Here is a 15919-nt window from a genome sequence, read left to right on the forward strand (position 1 = left end):
CTGGTCCGCATATGCTTGAATGAATTTATTTTGCGTTCTGTTTTCTTATAGCCTAATATTATTTGAGTTGGAAGCAACCGTTCCCTGTTAAAGAAGCCAGGTAAGGACCGACTAGACTGTGGTTCCACTAGACCAGTAAGTACAAATTGTGACTGTAAAATCATTGAGGTAATAACAAATTATTCAAACCAGGTTCATTAAAGGACGTCACTCAACGTCGAATATAAGACGACTTCTGAATATTATCAATTACATGTCAGATTTCAAAAAAGCTTTATGGAAAAAGCACACCATGCAATAATCTGAGTACAGCGCTCAGCCACAAAAACAAGCCATACAGATACCCGCCATGTTGTGGAGTCAGTAAAAGTCAGAAATAGCGTTATAAATATTCACTTACCTTTGATGATCTTCATCAGAATGCACTCCCAGGAATCCCAGTTCCACAATAAATGTTCGTTTTGTTCGATAAAGTTAATCTTTTGTCCAAATACCTCCTTTTTGTTCGCGCATTTAGTCCAGTAATCCAAAATGCACAGGGCGCAGGCACTAGGTCCAGACGAAAAGTCAAAAAGTTCCATTACAGTTCGTAGAAACATGTCAAACGATTATATAATCAATCTTTAGGATGTTTTTATCATAAATCTTCAATAATGTTTCAATTCCTTTGTCTTTAGAAATGAAAAGGAACGGAGCTTGTGCTCACGCCGTGCGCGTGACTAAACTAATGGCTTTCTGCCAGACCCCTGATTCATACAGCTCTTATTCGCTCCCCTTCACAGTAGAAGCCTGAAACAACATTCTAAAGACTGTTGACATCTAGTGGAAGCCTTAGGAAGTGCAATATGACCCATTTACACTGTATATTGGATAGGCAATCACTTGAAAAACTACAAACCTCAGATTTCCCACTTCCTGGTTGGATTTTTCTCAGGTTTTCGCCTGCCATATGAGTTCTGTTATACTCACATACATCATTGAAACAGTTTTAGAAACTTCAGAGTGTTTTCTATCCAAATCTACTAATAATATGCATATATTAGCTTCTGGCCTGAGTAGCAGGTAGTTTACTCTGGGCACGCTTTTCATCCGAACGTGAAAATACTGCCCCCTATCCCAAACAGGTTTTAACATGCTAATATTAACTTTAGATCATCTTAGAAACTCGTGGCAGGTTGAATTACAGGTGCAGATATCAGAGGAGAGGTGGGGGAATATATGGAAAAGACTACAGTGGAGAGAACAAGTATTTGTCAACTATGTGTTTTGTCTATCCCTGTTCTCTCCTCTCTGCACAGACCATACAACCGCTCCACACCGCGTGGCCGCGGCCACCCCAGCCTGGTGGTCCCAGCGCGCACGACCCACGTGGAGTTCCTGGTCTCCGGTAGCCTCTGGAACTGCCGATCTGTGGCCAACAAGGCAGAGTTCATCTCAGCCTACGCTTCCCTCCAGTCCCTCGACTTCTTGGCACTGACGGAAACATGGATCACCACAGATAACACTGCTACTCCTACTGCTCTCTCTTCGTCCGCCCACGTGTTCTCCCACACCCCGAGAGCTTCTGGTCAGCGTGGTGGTGGCACCGGGATCCTCATCTCTCCAAGTGGTCATTCTCTCTTTCTCCCCTTACCCATCTGTCTATGCTCCTCTTTGAATTCCATGCTGTCACAGTTACCAGCCCTTTCAAGCTTAACATCCTTATCATTATCGCCCTCCAGGTTCCCTCGGAGAGTTCATCAATGAGCTTGATGCCTTGATAAGCTCCTTTCCTGAGGACGGCTCACCTCTCACAGTTCTGGGCGACTTTAACCTCCCCACGTCTACCTTTGACTCATTCCTCTCTGCCTCCTTCTTCCACTCCTTCTTCTTTTGACCTCACCCTCTCACCTTCCCCCTACTCACAAAGGCAGGCAATACGCTTACCTCATCTTTACTAGATGCTGTCTTCCACTAACCTCATTGCAACTCCCCTCCAAGTCTCCGACCACTACCTGTATCCTTTTCCCTCTCGCTCTCATCCAACACTTCCCACACTGCCCCTACTCGGATGGTATCGCGCCGTCCCAACCTCCGCTCTCTCTCCCCCGCTACTCTCTCCTCTTCCATCCTATCATCTCTTCCCTCTGCTCAAACCTTCTCCAACCTATCTCCTGACTCTACCTCCTCAACCCTCCTCTTCCTCCCTTTCTGCATCCTTTGACTCTCTATGTCCCCTATCCTCCAGGCCGGCTCGGTCCTTCCCCTCCCGCTCCGTGGCTCGACGACTCATTGCGAGCTCACAGAACAGGGCTCCGGCAGCGAGCGGAAATGGAGGAAAACTCGCCTCCCTGCGGACCTGGCATCCTTTCATCCCTCCTCTCTACATTTTCCTCCTCTGTCCTCGCTGCCAAAGCCACTTTCTACCACTCTAAATTCCAAGCATCTGCCTCTAACCCTAGGAAGCTCTTTGCCACCTTCTCCTCCCTCCTGAATCCTCCTCCCCTCCCCCCCCCCCCCCCCCCCCTCCTCCCTCTCTGCAGATGACTTCGTCAACCATTTTTGAAAAGAAGGTCGACGACATCCGATCCTCGTTTGCTAAGTCAAACGACACCGCTGGTTCTGCTCACACTGCCCTACCCTGTGTCTGACCTCTTTCTCCCCTCTCCTCTCCAGATGAAATCTCGCGTCTTGTGACGGCCGGACCGCCCAACAACCTGCCCGCTTACCCTATCCCCCTCCTCTCTTCTCCAGACTATTTCCGAGACCTTCTCCCTTACCTCACCTCGCTCATCAACTCATCCCTGACGCTGGCTACGTCCCTTCCGTCTTCAAGAGAGCGAGGAGTTGCACCCCTTCTGAAGAAACCTACACTCGATCCCTCGATGTCAAACAACTACAGACCAGTATCCCTTCTTCTTTTCTCTCCAAAACTCTTGAACGTGCCGTCCTTGGCCAGCTCTCCTGCTATCTCTCTCAGAATGACCTTCTTGATCCAAATCAGTCAGGTTTCAAGACTAGTCATTCAACGAGACTGCTCTTCTCTGTATCACGGAGCGCTCCGCACTGCTAAAGCTAACTCTCTCTCCTCTGCTCTCATCCTTCTAGACCTATCGGCTGCCTTCGATACTGTGAACCATCAGATCCTCCTTCTCCCACCCTCTCCGAGTTGGCATCTCCGGCGCGGCCCACGCTTGGATTGCGTCCTACCTGACAGGTCGCTCCTACCAGGTGGCGTGGCGAGAATCTGTCTCCTCACCACGCGTTCTCACCACTTGGTGTCCCCCAGGGCTCTGTTCTGGGCCCTCTCCTGTTCTTCGCGATACACCAAGTCACTTGGCTCTGTCATAACCTCACATGGTCTCTCCTATCATTGCTATGCAGACGACACACAATTAATCTTCTCCTTTCCCCCTTCTGATGACCAGGGGCGGAATCGCCTCTCTGCATGTCTGGCAGACATATCAGTGTGGATGACGGATCACCACCTCAAGCTGAACCTCGGCAAGACGGAGCTGCTCTTCCTCCCGGGGAAGGACTGCCCGTTCCATGATCTCGCCATCACGGTTGACAACTCATTGTGTCCTCCTCCCAGAGCGCTAAGAACCTTGGCGTGATCCTGGACAACACCCTGTCGTTCTCAACTACATCAAGGCGGTGGCCCGTTCCTGTAGGTTTCATGCTCTAAACATCCGCAGAGTACGACCCTGCCTCACACAGGAAGCGGGCGCAGGTCCTAATCCAGGCACTTGTCATCTCCCGTCTGGATTACTGCAACTCGCTGTTGGCTGGGCTCCCTGCCTGTGCCATTAAACCCCTACAACTCATCCAGGAACGCCGCAGCCCGTCTGGTGTTCAACCTTCCCAAGTTCTCTCACGTCACCCCGCTCCTCCGCTCCCTCCACTGGCTTCCAGTTGAAGCTCGCATCCGCTACAAGACCATGGTGCTTGCGCTACGGAGCTGTGAGGGGAACGGCACCTCAGTACCTTCAGGCTCTGATCAGGCCCTACACCCAAAACTAGGGCACTGCGTTCATCCACCTCTGGCCTGCTCGCCTCCCTACCACTGAGGAAGTACAGTTCCCGCGCAGCCAGTCAAAACTGTTCGCTGCTCTGGCCCCCCAATGGTGGAACAAACTCCCTCACGACGCCAGGACAGCGGATCAATCACCACCTTCCGGAAACACCTGAAACCCCACCTCTTTAAGGAATACCTAGGATAGGATAAGTAATCCTTCTGCCCCCCCCCCCCCCCCCCCTTAAAAGATTTAGATGCACTATTGTAAAGTGGCTGTTCCACTGGATGTCATAAGGTGAATGCACCAATTTGTAAGTCGCTCTGGATAAGAGCGTCTGCTAAATGACTTAAATGTAAATGTAAATGTATTTGATACACTGCCGATTTTGCAGGTTTTCCTACTTACAAAGCATGTAGAGGTCTGTAACTTTTATCATAGGTACACTTCAACTGTGAGAGACGGAATCTAAAACAAAAATCCAGAAAATCACATACTCAGACAGAAATATTTCCACTATTCAGCCTAAATGTAACCTTAACATGTGAATGTAATTACCCTCATTAAAGACAGCAAAGATATGTTGTGTATGTATGGCACATGTTCTTTATGTGCTCTTGAATAAAAATGTATAAAAAACAAAAAACACAATTTTCAGATTTAATCTTTAAATAAAGTTGAAGATTCTAAAAATAAACAAGTGTGGATTGTTCTCCATCCTCCCCTGATTCAAAATATACCATTGTCATGCATTCATTGTCATGGCAATCTTGAATATTCAATATTAAACAAACTTTACCTTGGTGGCTTTTGAGCAGCTGAAGGACAAACCACACAGACAACCGGTAAAGTATGTTTAAATGTAATTTTATTCAACATTAGCTAGGTTTCCATCCAATTGGCGACAGATTTTCATGCGAATATTCTCAAATCTGCATAGAAAAAAATTGCTTGATGACATAGTGCACATAAAAGCACTTTTGCACTTACGCTTTCATGTACCAAAAATGTTAAATACGTTTTTTGTGTTTCCATCAAATGCTCAGTTCTACCATGGTTTTGTTACAAAAACTTGCCTTACAAACATACTTGCCCAATCATGCTCTATAGACAACAGTTTGCGGATAAAGTGGACAAGGTAGGTTATATGATGAGATACGGATAAAAACAAGATCATTTTATTAATTGGCAGCCAAGAACCGATCATCATGTCACCAGCATCATTCATATGATAGGGCCTAGCCTACCCTCAATATTTTTGGGAAATTTGCATGAAGCTCATCACCGTGCAGTTAACCACCATAAGTTAAGTTATTCAATAAATTATGTTCATGATAACTTATTCCATATGCATATGAACTCTGTATGCTTTTCCATGTCTTGGTGGTAGTAGGCTACAACCATAGAGAATGATAGAGGCCTCTAGTGGCCAAAAGACAGTTTTAGCATGGGCAGTGCCATAGAGCCCCACAGTGGAGGTGTCATTATACCCATAAAACCTAGAGGTCAACAGGGGTATGGTTCCAATCGTTTTCCCATATAGTATTTGTCACATGCGCTAAATACAACAGGTGGACCTTACCGTGAAATGCTTACTAACAAGCCGTTAACCAACAATGCAGATGTTTTTGGCAAGAAAAAGTATGTGAACCCTTTGTAATTACTTGGCTTTCTGCATAAATTGGTCATAACATTTGATCTGATCTTCATCTAATAATTTAATAGTTTGTAACATTTGCAAGCCCTGCCACATCCGACGAGCGTCAGTTTTGGTGTAGTAGTTTTTAATCTTAATCCTGTATTGGCGCTTTTGCCTGTTTGGTGGTTCGTCAGAGGGCATAGCAGGATTTCTTACAAGCATCCGGATTAACGTCCTGCTCCTTGAAAGTGGCCGCTCTAGCCTTTAGTTCAGTTCGGATGTTGCCTGTAATCCATGGCTTCTGGTTGGGATATGTACATTTACGGTCACTGTAGGGACTACGTTGTCGATGCGCAAATTCTTGAAGCCGGTGACTGATGTGGTATACTCATCAATGCCATCGGATGAATCCCGGGAAAATATTCTAGTCTGTGCTAGCAAAACAGTCCTGTAGCTTAGCATCATCAGACTACTTCCGTATTGAACGAGTCACTGGTACTTCCTGCTTGAGTTTTTGCTTGTAAGCAGGAATCAGGAGGATAGAATTGATGGCCAGATTTGCCAAATGGAGGGAGTATGAGAGCTTTGTACGCGTCTCTGTTTTGTAGTAAAGGGGGTCTAGAGTTTTTTCCCCCTATGGTTGCACATAGAAATGAGGTAAAACAGATTTAGGTTTTCCTGCATTAAAGTCCCCGGCCACTAGGAGCACCGCTTCTGGGTGATCATTCTCTTGTTTGCTTATGGCCTTATACAGCTCGTTGAGTGCGGCCTAAGTGTCTGCATCGGTTTGTTGCGGTAAATAGACAGCTACGGAAAATATAGTTGAAAACTCTCTTGGTAAATAGTGTCATCTACAGCTTATCATGAGGTACTCTACCTCAGGCGAGCAAAACCTCGAGACTTCCTTAATATTACAGATCGCGCACCAGCTGTTGTTAAATGGATCAGACCAACTCTAACTGCCTGTAGCTCAGGACCAGAAGCAAAGATATGCATATTCTTGATACCATTTGAAAGGAAACTTTGAAGTTTGTGGAAATATGAAATTAATGTAGGAGAATATAACACATTAGATCTGGTAAAAGATAATACAAACAAAAAAACATGCGTTTTCTATATATATTTTTGTTCCATCTACAATCAGATAGGAGTTTAGGTGTAATTTAGATTATGGCCACCAGATGGCAGCAGTGTCTGTGCAAAGTTTCAGACTGATCCAGTGAAGCATTACATTACTACACTATATTTTGTATCAAGTCTGCCAGGAGTTTGCCAAAATGTGCCGAATTGGTCAATTGTCAATTTAAAACTTGCACAAGACAGTTTACAGAATTGTAAATTTAAAGAAATGTAGCCAATTTATTAATTACTACATTTAGCTAACATTAGATAGTTGATCCATAGATTCTTACCTTTACCTCGATTTGGCAATCTCGTCCAGATCATCATGGCATTTGCAGTTCTTCATGATAGCCACATTAGCAGCTAATTAGCATTTCATTTTTGGGGGGTAAATACAGTTGAATATATTGATAAAAGTCACCTTGTTCTAGAGAGATTTACACGGTTATCAAAACGTCACTTCAGGGCAAGCCTTCACGAAACACAGCCCTTATTTTATTTTAAGTATTTCTAAAATCCCCTATTGTAAAAGTTAATTGGATCAAAAATGATTGGAACTATTTCCCTGTTTAATCGCTAGGTTTGATGGGTATTATGACACCTCCACTGTGGGACTCTATTGAGGGCTTCCACCATGCTTCCACCATTTTAAAGTAGTCAAAGTAGTCAAAGTAGTCAACTGGGTGGGGATTCCTATGGTTTATAGCTTCAATGGCATTGCCCATGCTGTCACAGAAGCCACGATGGCACAGATATAAAGATTAGTCCTCTATCTATCTCTATGGCTACAACATAATTGCTTGATTCCAATATTTGCGCATAAAAGCATTCCCACTGCAATTGTTGCATCATGTATTTCACAGACCCCCAAAAATATCCCACCTTGTCTAACGTATTTATTTTGTCAACATTGGGACATTTTGTCGACAAATCTGATGTTTCCATAAGGTCTGTAGTGACTTTTTTATGCAGCAGGTCATTCATCCACATTAAATGGTTGGATGGAAACCTGGTTATTCTGGCTTGTACATTTACATGATTTTGCAAGCATTAGCTTCTGCCGGTATATACCAACTAATTGTGTATTACAGCCTGATTATCAGAGTAAAACATCAGGACCTGCTCTCAGACACGACAACATTCATACAGGACAACATTCATACAGATCAGGACCTGCTCTCAAACAGGACAACAGTCAAAGTTTATCCCTCTTTTCAACGCTTTTGCTTCAATATTTGTTTTGTAACCAAATCAAAGTGATGGGGCATTGCCACACCGATTTTAACGTTTTTGGAAAAATGCCAGCTCACCACATGTTTGCTGGTGGCACTGCATGAGCCAGGGCAAGCATGTTTCCTAATACTGTGACCACTTGTATTTTTGCATTCCAGCATGATGATCAAGATCCTAATCAGTTCTGCACCTTATATTAATCTGGGCATGTTGCCCTCTGTTTTATGCCTTTTTTCCAGATGTTGTGGTAGAAACCCCTTTCTACATTTACTGCCTAATGTGGGGTTATTAAAGTGAAATCACAACACTTTCATAAACCCACTGTCAAACATCAATGTTATTTATTTTCAATCTTCGCAAATATGAAACAACGGTACCTTGGTACTTCCCCAGGCCTTCAGTCTTGAGGCTCTGTCTGCCGTAGCATCTCTCATCATGGAGGAACACAACCTTCGACGCCCCAGCATCATCCGCATTCTGGATCAGCTCCTATAGTCACAGTACAGATAAGGATAGGGATGTTTACATAGGTGCCTTTAACTAACGTTTGCATAGTAAATTGGTCTATGGCCAACTTATACAAAACAAGATACTCACACTTCTCCTTTAAATGTAGTGACTGTGATGATATTTAAGTTAGGTTTACATTTTGGTGATTTAGCAGACACTCTTTTCCAGAGTGATCAGATGACATGATTAATTGATTGATTGATCAAACTCACCTTTAATATCTGTCCTCCATCAGGGTACCTCCGCAGGATGTCCTTCAGGTAATCAATGAAAGGGGGCGCTGTTGCACCAAATGAATGTCTTAATAAAAACAGGTTGAAGTGAAAAAGTTGGATATTTTAGTTTTCACAGTATTGTTGAAAATGTAAACTCATTCTTCTACATCTCTACATTCTATCTACTAAAATTCGGAATAAATTGTTTTAATTCTATAAACTCGTAAAATATAACTGACATTTCCACACACACCAAGCAACTAGTTCAACTGGTTTAAAATAATTATACTGGTAAAAGTATTCTTCTTACTGTGTTTTTCTCTTACTCAAACTCATCCTTCCACATCGTAGGATTCTACAGAAACCAATGAATTAATTATAATAAATCAGGGTTATAATATGGCAGGACAAATATAACCGTACTAATCAGACAGAAAACAAAAATGTCACTATAGTTCAGAAATGTAATAATCAATGTTCAAGTATCCTAGTCATAATTATAACCTATAACTAAATGAAAGTTATCATAAGACATTTGTTGTATTTAAGACACATAAATTGATCAATTTACCTCAATCATTTCACGGAGTGTGAAGAAGTCATCTGAAGCCACCTATGTCGTCAGACTAAATATTCTTAGTAGGCTAATGGTTTTATATGCCCATGTCTATGCGTATGAGCCCCTCCATAACCCTTCCCTACCAGACTGTTCAACAGTTTCAGTTTATCAACATTTCCTCCACCGTGGTGAAATGAAACTTTATAGCCCATTTATCCTGTTCTGTCCAGTCAGATTCTGAATAACAAAGTTGTTTCGTTTTCATGCAATTCCGTGTATGAAACGAAACTTTGATCAGGATGTGAATGTGATTCAAACAAGGGAGCCTGTGAAAGGCAATAGCGTGGCGACTCCCTACGAAACACGCCACTTTGATACATGTGACTTTTCGTGACGCAAATCTCAGGCCATGCATATGCACAACTTCTAGTGATCAATTGTATTGCAAGCAAATATTGTTATTTTGAGGGGAATTGAGGCGTTTGGTGCACAGGAATTATAATAATGGCAGGCTAATAAAAACATTGAACATAGGCCTTATGATAAAACATGCATTTGCCATTGGTAAGGAGATCGCATAGCAGTTTGTAGCCTAATGTGTTTCTTTGAGTTTTATTGTAAAGGGCCTACATCAAAATCATATTTTCTGATACGACTGTTATATTCCCACTACACAACAAATATCAGGCTACAATTTATCTATCCATCGCTCATTCAGCTAAGCATGCTCGAAAGTAAATAGACCGGTAGCCTAGACAGTATTGCTCCAGTAGCCTAGACAGGGTAGGCTCCAGTATTGCTGTGAGATAGTTCAAGGTTTATTTAATCTCAGAGCCTATACCATGACAGGCGATAGAAACAAACATCTATTGACAAACAAAATATTGAACAACAATTATTATTTTGCACAGTGTGGGCTGTAGCATTTACTTTTAAATTGTTTCTATATATAATCAATCATGCAGAATGCCAGGCCAGTGTTTGGCACTTGCTATAGGCGGCATGCATTTTTTGTTTGAAAAAGTCAATTGCAAAAAGATGAAAACATTCTGCCCACACCTCTACAGAAATGTGCTAGAATTTGATTCATTAAGATACACCTAATTCCAACATTTCCAAATCATACAGCAAATTAGGATGTTTTATAACCATAAAATGAGAATTATGGGCGTTTTCCAGGCAGGGTAGCGCTCATTCACTAGTGCACATTTATAATATGGTTCTGATTTATCAATGAAAACATGCTTATGTTGTGTGCGACAGTTTAATAAATCCCAATAATTTGTGTGGCAAGCAAATCCTAGAATCTCCACTTGCCAGAATTTAGTAAGGCATTTATGTACGTTTCATAAATAATGCAGCAGGTGCCCAAAATGATGACGTGGTGGTTTGGAGTTAAAAGCCCCCCTCCCTGCTATAATTTGAACTTTGTCACCTAAAAACATTTACAAATTTCTCCTGGATGGCACTAGTCTTGCTTAACTAAAAATGTAATGTCTCATCTCAACTTTTTAAGTTAGGTTACTCCCAAAATATTTTGAGGTAGGCCTACATTGAGCTAATAATTTGTAGTTTAGAAAAAGTTATATCTAATTAAGTTTTAATATATACCAGTAGGGAGCCTAAAGGTAAATAATCCACTTGGTTAGAGTCCCCAATTGAAAAAATATTTCTCACATGACCCTCCTCTTCAACCTGGTCGCAGAGCATTTCATATTATTCACTATGTAAATCCGAGACACTCCATTTAGTATTATATGTTAAGTTTAATATGGTATGTATTAATTTATACATGTCCATCACCCATTTCTTAATGGGTGATGGACATGTATAAATTACATGTCCATCATCATTATACAATTCGTATGTGTTACGAATTTGAAAACGTACTATAAGTTACGAATTTGCTAAACAAATGATTCAGTATGTTACACATCCTACCTAGGTGGTTAGGTTTAGGAAGTAGGTATTTTAAGGGTGAGGATAGTGACGCCCCAAGGATCCAGGATAGCGCTAACCATGCGACCGCAGACGTTTATTTCGCCTAGCCGAATTCTGCTAGAAGCAAACCGAATCTATGTATGCAGACTCGTATGGGACTATGCATCCCACTCGCAATTTTTTTCTGGTTCATATAGTCAATGAACTACGCAGACCAGACCCAGCTGCTATCGCATTAGTATCAATAGGAGAGCCACCATGTTATAAGCAGACTGGAACTGACTTTTTAAAATATTTTTTGTTATCGTAAACGGCCTGAGTAAACGATCTTCATTTATCCACCATCTTTGGTAAAAAAAAAACACCGATTTTAGCCAACCATTGGAGCAGCAGCAGGCACAAACCCGCTGTCGCCTTTTCTCTGATTGCGGTCATTACCCTAATTATGGGAGTCGCCAGGGAAGGTGCGTCGTAAGTAGCCTATGCTAATAATATAGCCCACTACAGAATATGTATTCAGCATGGTTTATTTGTAGCAGTCGCTGTATTTAGCAGCATCAGAAAGGCAGGGTCTATTTTCCTTCTCGCTACACGACCATTTATGTTGTCCACTTCAAGCCAGGAAACAGAAGGCGCACACATAAGACAGTGTAATATGCCGACCTCAACATTACATAGGCATATAGGCTACTATATGATTGTCGGTGAAAATGTTCCGTTTGTAGAAGAATCAGCGTAGGGACTGGTAGTCTACACCAGAGAGGAGGATGCGAAGCGAGAGGGTCTAATCCCGTCTAAATCTGTCCTAGCGATAAACAGACCTCCTACCTTCCCGCCTTTGGGACAACGACTCCCTTGTAATGGCGGAGACAGACCGTCTCGTTATAATATACACTATCTCTGGCTACACCCGCCATGTTGGCCGCTTCTCATCACCCAGGCAAAAAATAGAACAAATATAAGGAAAGATGCATGTTGTTGTACAGAGATGCTCGTTGTATCAAGGCTAGATGGCGTGATTTCATGAACGTGTGTGGAAAATGTGATTCCTTGCCTGCCAGTGATTGGCATGCATTTTATTTTTATTTAACTAGGCAAGTCAGTTCTTGTCTGACTGCTGTGCTAGAAGAGCCTTAAACCGAGAATTAAGTACATAAACATTTAAATAATAGTGCAACAGCCAGTGGTGTAAAGTACTTAAGGAAACATACTTTAAAGTACTACTTAAGTCGTTTTTTGGGGTATCTGTACTTTACTATTTATATGTTTGACTGCTTTTACTTTTACTTCACTACATTCATAAAGAAAATAAAATACTTTTTACTCCAAACATTTTCCATGACACCCAAAAGTAATCGTTACATTTTGAATGCTAGCAGGACAGGAAATTGGCCCAATTCACACATTATCAAGAGAACATCCCTGGTCACCCCTACTACCTCCGATCTGGCAAACTCCCTATGTCTGAGTGTTGGAGTGTGCCCCTGGCTATCTGTAAATAAAAAAAATTGTGTCTTCTGGTTTGCTTAATATAAGGAATGTGAAATTATTTCATATTTTACTTTTGATACTTAAGTATAATTTGGAAATTACATTTACTTTTGATACTATATTTAAAACCAAATACTTTTAGACTTTTACTCAAGTAGTGTTTTACTGGGCAACTTTCACTTTTACTTGAGTCATTTTCTATTCATGTATTTTTACTTTTACTCAAGTATGACAATTGGGTACTTTTTCCACAACTGGCAACAGCTACCTCATATAGGCTAACGATGTCAGTGGTTAGATGGCACTTTAGGCACTTCAGTCCTTCACACACTTTACCCAGTAGGCTACTGTAGTGATTGGCAACCAATTATTGGTCAAAAGAGACAATTTGATGCTGCACTGTGCATTGTTACCAATCTTATCAGCACATTTTGTTGTCAGAGCATTATTATAAGCAAGTTCCCATAGAAATTTCAATAAAGGTTAACATTGTTGCTTCACTTGATAGCGAGAACTATCACTAATGCATACCTATATGTTTTTACTTTCAGGTTTGAAGAGGAAGAGAAACGCCTTGTTATGATGAAACCTTTGACTAACCTTCAGCAGGGTTAATGTGTGTTTCATCCAAACACAAACCCAGGTGTTAGTGCCACTGCCAAACGCATGCCCAGGAGTAGATACAGGTGTTAGTGTCAACCCCATGTCAAGTAGACACACCTCCTCTCCAACCATGAGGCCTGACAATAACAACAACAACAGTGTGCTGGATGGAGACGGAGTGGAGGACGGGTCTGGACCAATCAGCAGGCCCCGTCAGCCCCAGTGCCGTTCTCTCTCCTCCGGCCGGGCGCGTCACAGCCACCGCCGCAGCAGCAGAACAGACAAGCAGCCTCACACCTGTCCTCTCTGTTCCAAAACGTTCATCTCTTCCTCTCACCTGGCCTTACACCTGCGCTCCCACAGCGGGGAGAGGAAGTATAAGTGTGGCGTGTGTGGGAAGCTCTTCCTGCAGTCAGCCCACCTGATGCGCCATAAGACCACCCACACAGGGGACAGGCCCTTTAAGTGTCCAGACTGTGGGAAGGGCTTCGGTCGCGCTTCTCACCTGAAGACACACCGACGCCTCCACACAGGGGAGAAGCCATTCCAGTGCTCTGTCTGTGACAAGGCTTTCACCCAGAAGGCTGGGCTGATCATGCACCACCGCCTGCACACTGGAGAGAGGCCCTACAGGTGTGATCACTGTGGTAAAGCCTTCCGCTCCTCCACACACCTGCTGGCCCATCAGGCCCTGGAGTCAGCTAAGCAGAGCTTCACCTGTGACAGGTGTGATCAGAGTTTCAGGTCAGCCTCGTCCCTCAGACAGCATGTTAAGACACACAGCAGCACCATGGAGGACCTCTGCTGTGGGGTCTGCTGCCGGTCCTTTGTCCGCTCCTCCTACTTGCAGCTGTACATGAGGCTCCACAGAGGACAGAGGCCCTACCACTGCAGGGTCTGCAACAAGACTTTTGCTAAGATGACCACCTTCCAGAGACACTGTGACAAACACCTGAGGAGGAACGGGGACATGGACCAGGGGCAGGAGGAGGAAGAGGAGGAGGATGTCAAACCTACATTGCCCCCACCCTCCACCCCTCCTTCTCCTGCCCTTCTACCTCCTCCTGTTCCTCCATCTACCCTTCCTCTCTTGTCTGAGGTCAATACACGCTCTAAAACTAGAGCCAAAATTAGGATAGAATGACTGGACTTGGAGTATAACAATGGGGAAAGAACATAAGCGGCATCCTTAAACGTGCAATTACTTGCAACAGTCATATTATGTATAGTTACTGATAGGGTATTGCAAATTATTTAAAGTTTTTAATTATACAAACTCTACTGTAATGTAGTTTATAGTATTGTTACATTTTAAGCATGCTTTTGTATTTACTAATACACACTTAGACTTTCCCTGTGTGACTTCAACACTCTTCAATGTGCTATACAATCCTGATGCTTTTCATACCATGGTCCATATCGTACAGTACCATACTATACCATAACGTAAAGTCTGTATGATCATATCACTCCATCCTTGGACCAAGTATTAACTTTTTTATAACAATACATGTTGATTGGACACGTTACAGTATTTTATCTTCTCAATCATGTGATTCTTCCAGGTTGTGAGTCTTTAATGTTGCTCAGTATTCTGTGTATCTGATCTGAGTTCCACAGAAGAAACAGACATTAAACAGAGTATCAGTATTAGAGGTCTGCCTGCTACATCCATAACTATGATGTCATGGGGAAACTCTTTGTCTAGACCTACAGGGGAGAAAATAGCTACAGGTTAGGTGGCTCATATCTATAACTTATTGTATATTTAGATCTACAAAAAACGATTGAATTTGAAATATGTTAATGTCAGAAGACAGAGAATGCTAAGTAATTAAGTTACTGTACACACTGGGACAAGTTGTAACTTCCACTTAAGTAGAATTTTCACAAAATTACCCAGGGCCGGCTCCAGGCATAAGCGGTCGCTTAGGGTCCCAGGCTGCTAGGGGGCCCCCAAAAACAAAAACAAATTTAGGAACTCAGTCAGGGTCTCAACTTACTGTTGCGAGTTAGAATAGTATAATACACAAGGTGCAAGTTAGAAATATGGTTGTGCATCAGCAATTTCTCTTATGTCAGTCACTGACTATCACTCAATTAGTCATTTCACCTAACAATTCTTTGATTGTTAAATTAGCCAAGGCAGCCATCTAATGTGGCAGACCAGGGGGGGTTGATCTAGACGTTTACACAGATCAGACACGGACAGAAGGTGATACCTCTGTTTTAAGGGTTTTTATTTAAACCAATAAAGAAAAGAAACAGGTGTCCTCCAGGAGACCTCTTCCGGGTTACTGCCATCCGGGCTCAGGGGAATGCTGTCTCCTCTGGAGTAGAACACAGAGCTCCTAGGTTCTAGCAGACCGTGAGGACGTCTATCTGGTAGCAACCTCTCACTACCTCCAACCCTCCCATGTGCTGCCCTCCTGGCAGTTTTATTGGCCCAATACGGTTGGTGAGCAATCAGCCCCTTGATTACTCACCAGCCTAAATCAGCCCCAATTAGTCCTGGCCAGAGGACCCGTTGAGACGTAGCACGTCCAGCAGAGGGAGCCACCGCCGCGTGATGCAGACTCCGTCTGTCACCAGGCCTCGATGAGTCTCCCCC

At 42.9% G+C, this 15919-nt stretch overlaps 2 protein-coding genes across 3 annotated transcripts in view; one reads left to right on the forward strand and one right to left on the reverse strand.

Annotated features, from left to right (window-relative positions):
- The window catches only part of LOC111963344 (sacsin-like), a 26487-nt gene extending 16989 nt beyond the window's left edge, over positions 1–9498 (reverse strand). Inside the window, exons 1-4 of the mRNA XM_023986711.2 lie at positions 9286–9498; positions 9025–9069; positions 8712–8799; positions 8367–8478 (exon numbers count right to left, since the gene is read on the reverse strand). Of these exons, the coding sequence (XP_023842479.1) occupies positions 8367–8478; positions 8712–8799; positions 9025–9050 (226 nt within the window). The 5' untranslated portion in view covers positions 9051–9069; positions 9286–9498. The remainder of the gene's footprint in view (positions 1–8366; positions 8479–8711; positions 8800–9024; positions 9070–9285) is intronic.
- Positions 9499–11306: 1808 nt separating this feature from the next.
- Positions 11307–14961, forward strand: LOC111963345 (zinc finger protein 664). Of its 2 annotated transcripts, none has more exons than XM_023986714.2 (2): positions 11307–11685; positions 13257–14961. In XM_023986714.2, the coding sequence occupies exon 2, from the start codon at positions 13409–13411 to the stop codon at positions 14450–14452; it is 1044 nt and encodes a 347-aa protein (XP_023842482.1). In that variant the 5' UTR covers positions 11307–11685; positions 13257–13408; the 3' UTR covers positions 14453–14961. The 2 variants fall into 2 exon arrangements, with proteins under 2 accessions (XP_023842482.1, XP_023842483.1); XM_023986715.2 differs by having other exon boundaries at positions 11307–11678.
- Positions 14962–15919: the final 958 nt, after the last annotated feature.

This window comes from Salvelinus sp. IW2-2015, linkage group LG4q.2 (genome assembly GCF_002910315.2).
Source record: "Salvelinus sp. IW2-2015 linkage group LG4q.2, ASM291031v2, whole genome shotgun sequence".
NCBI lineage: Eukaryota > Metazoa > Chordata > Actinopteri > Salmoniformes > Salmonidae > Salvelinus > Salvelinus sp. IW2-2015.

Bases quoted from the DNA above. Each gene is read 5' to 3' on its own strand.
- LOC111963345 (XM_023986714.2), top strand. From the start codon at position 13,409: ATGTCAAGTAGACACACCTCCTCTCCAACCATGAGGCCTGACAATAAC.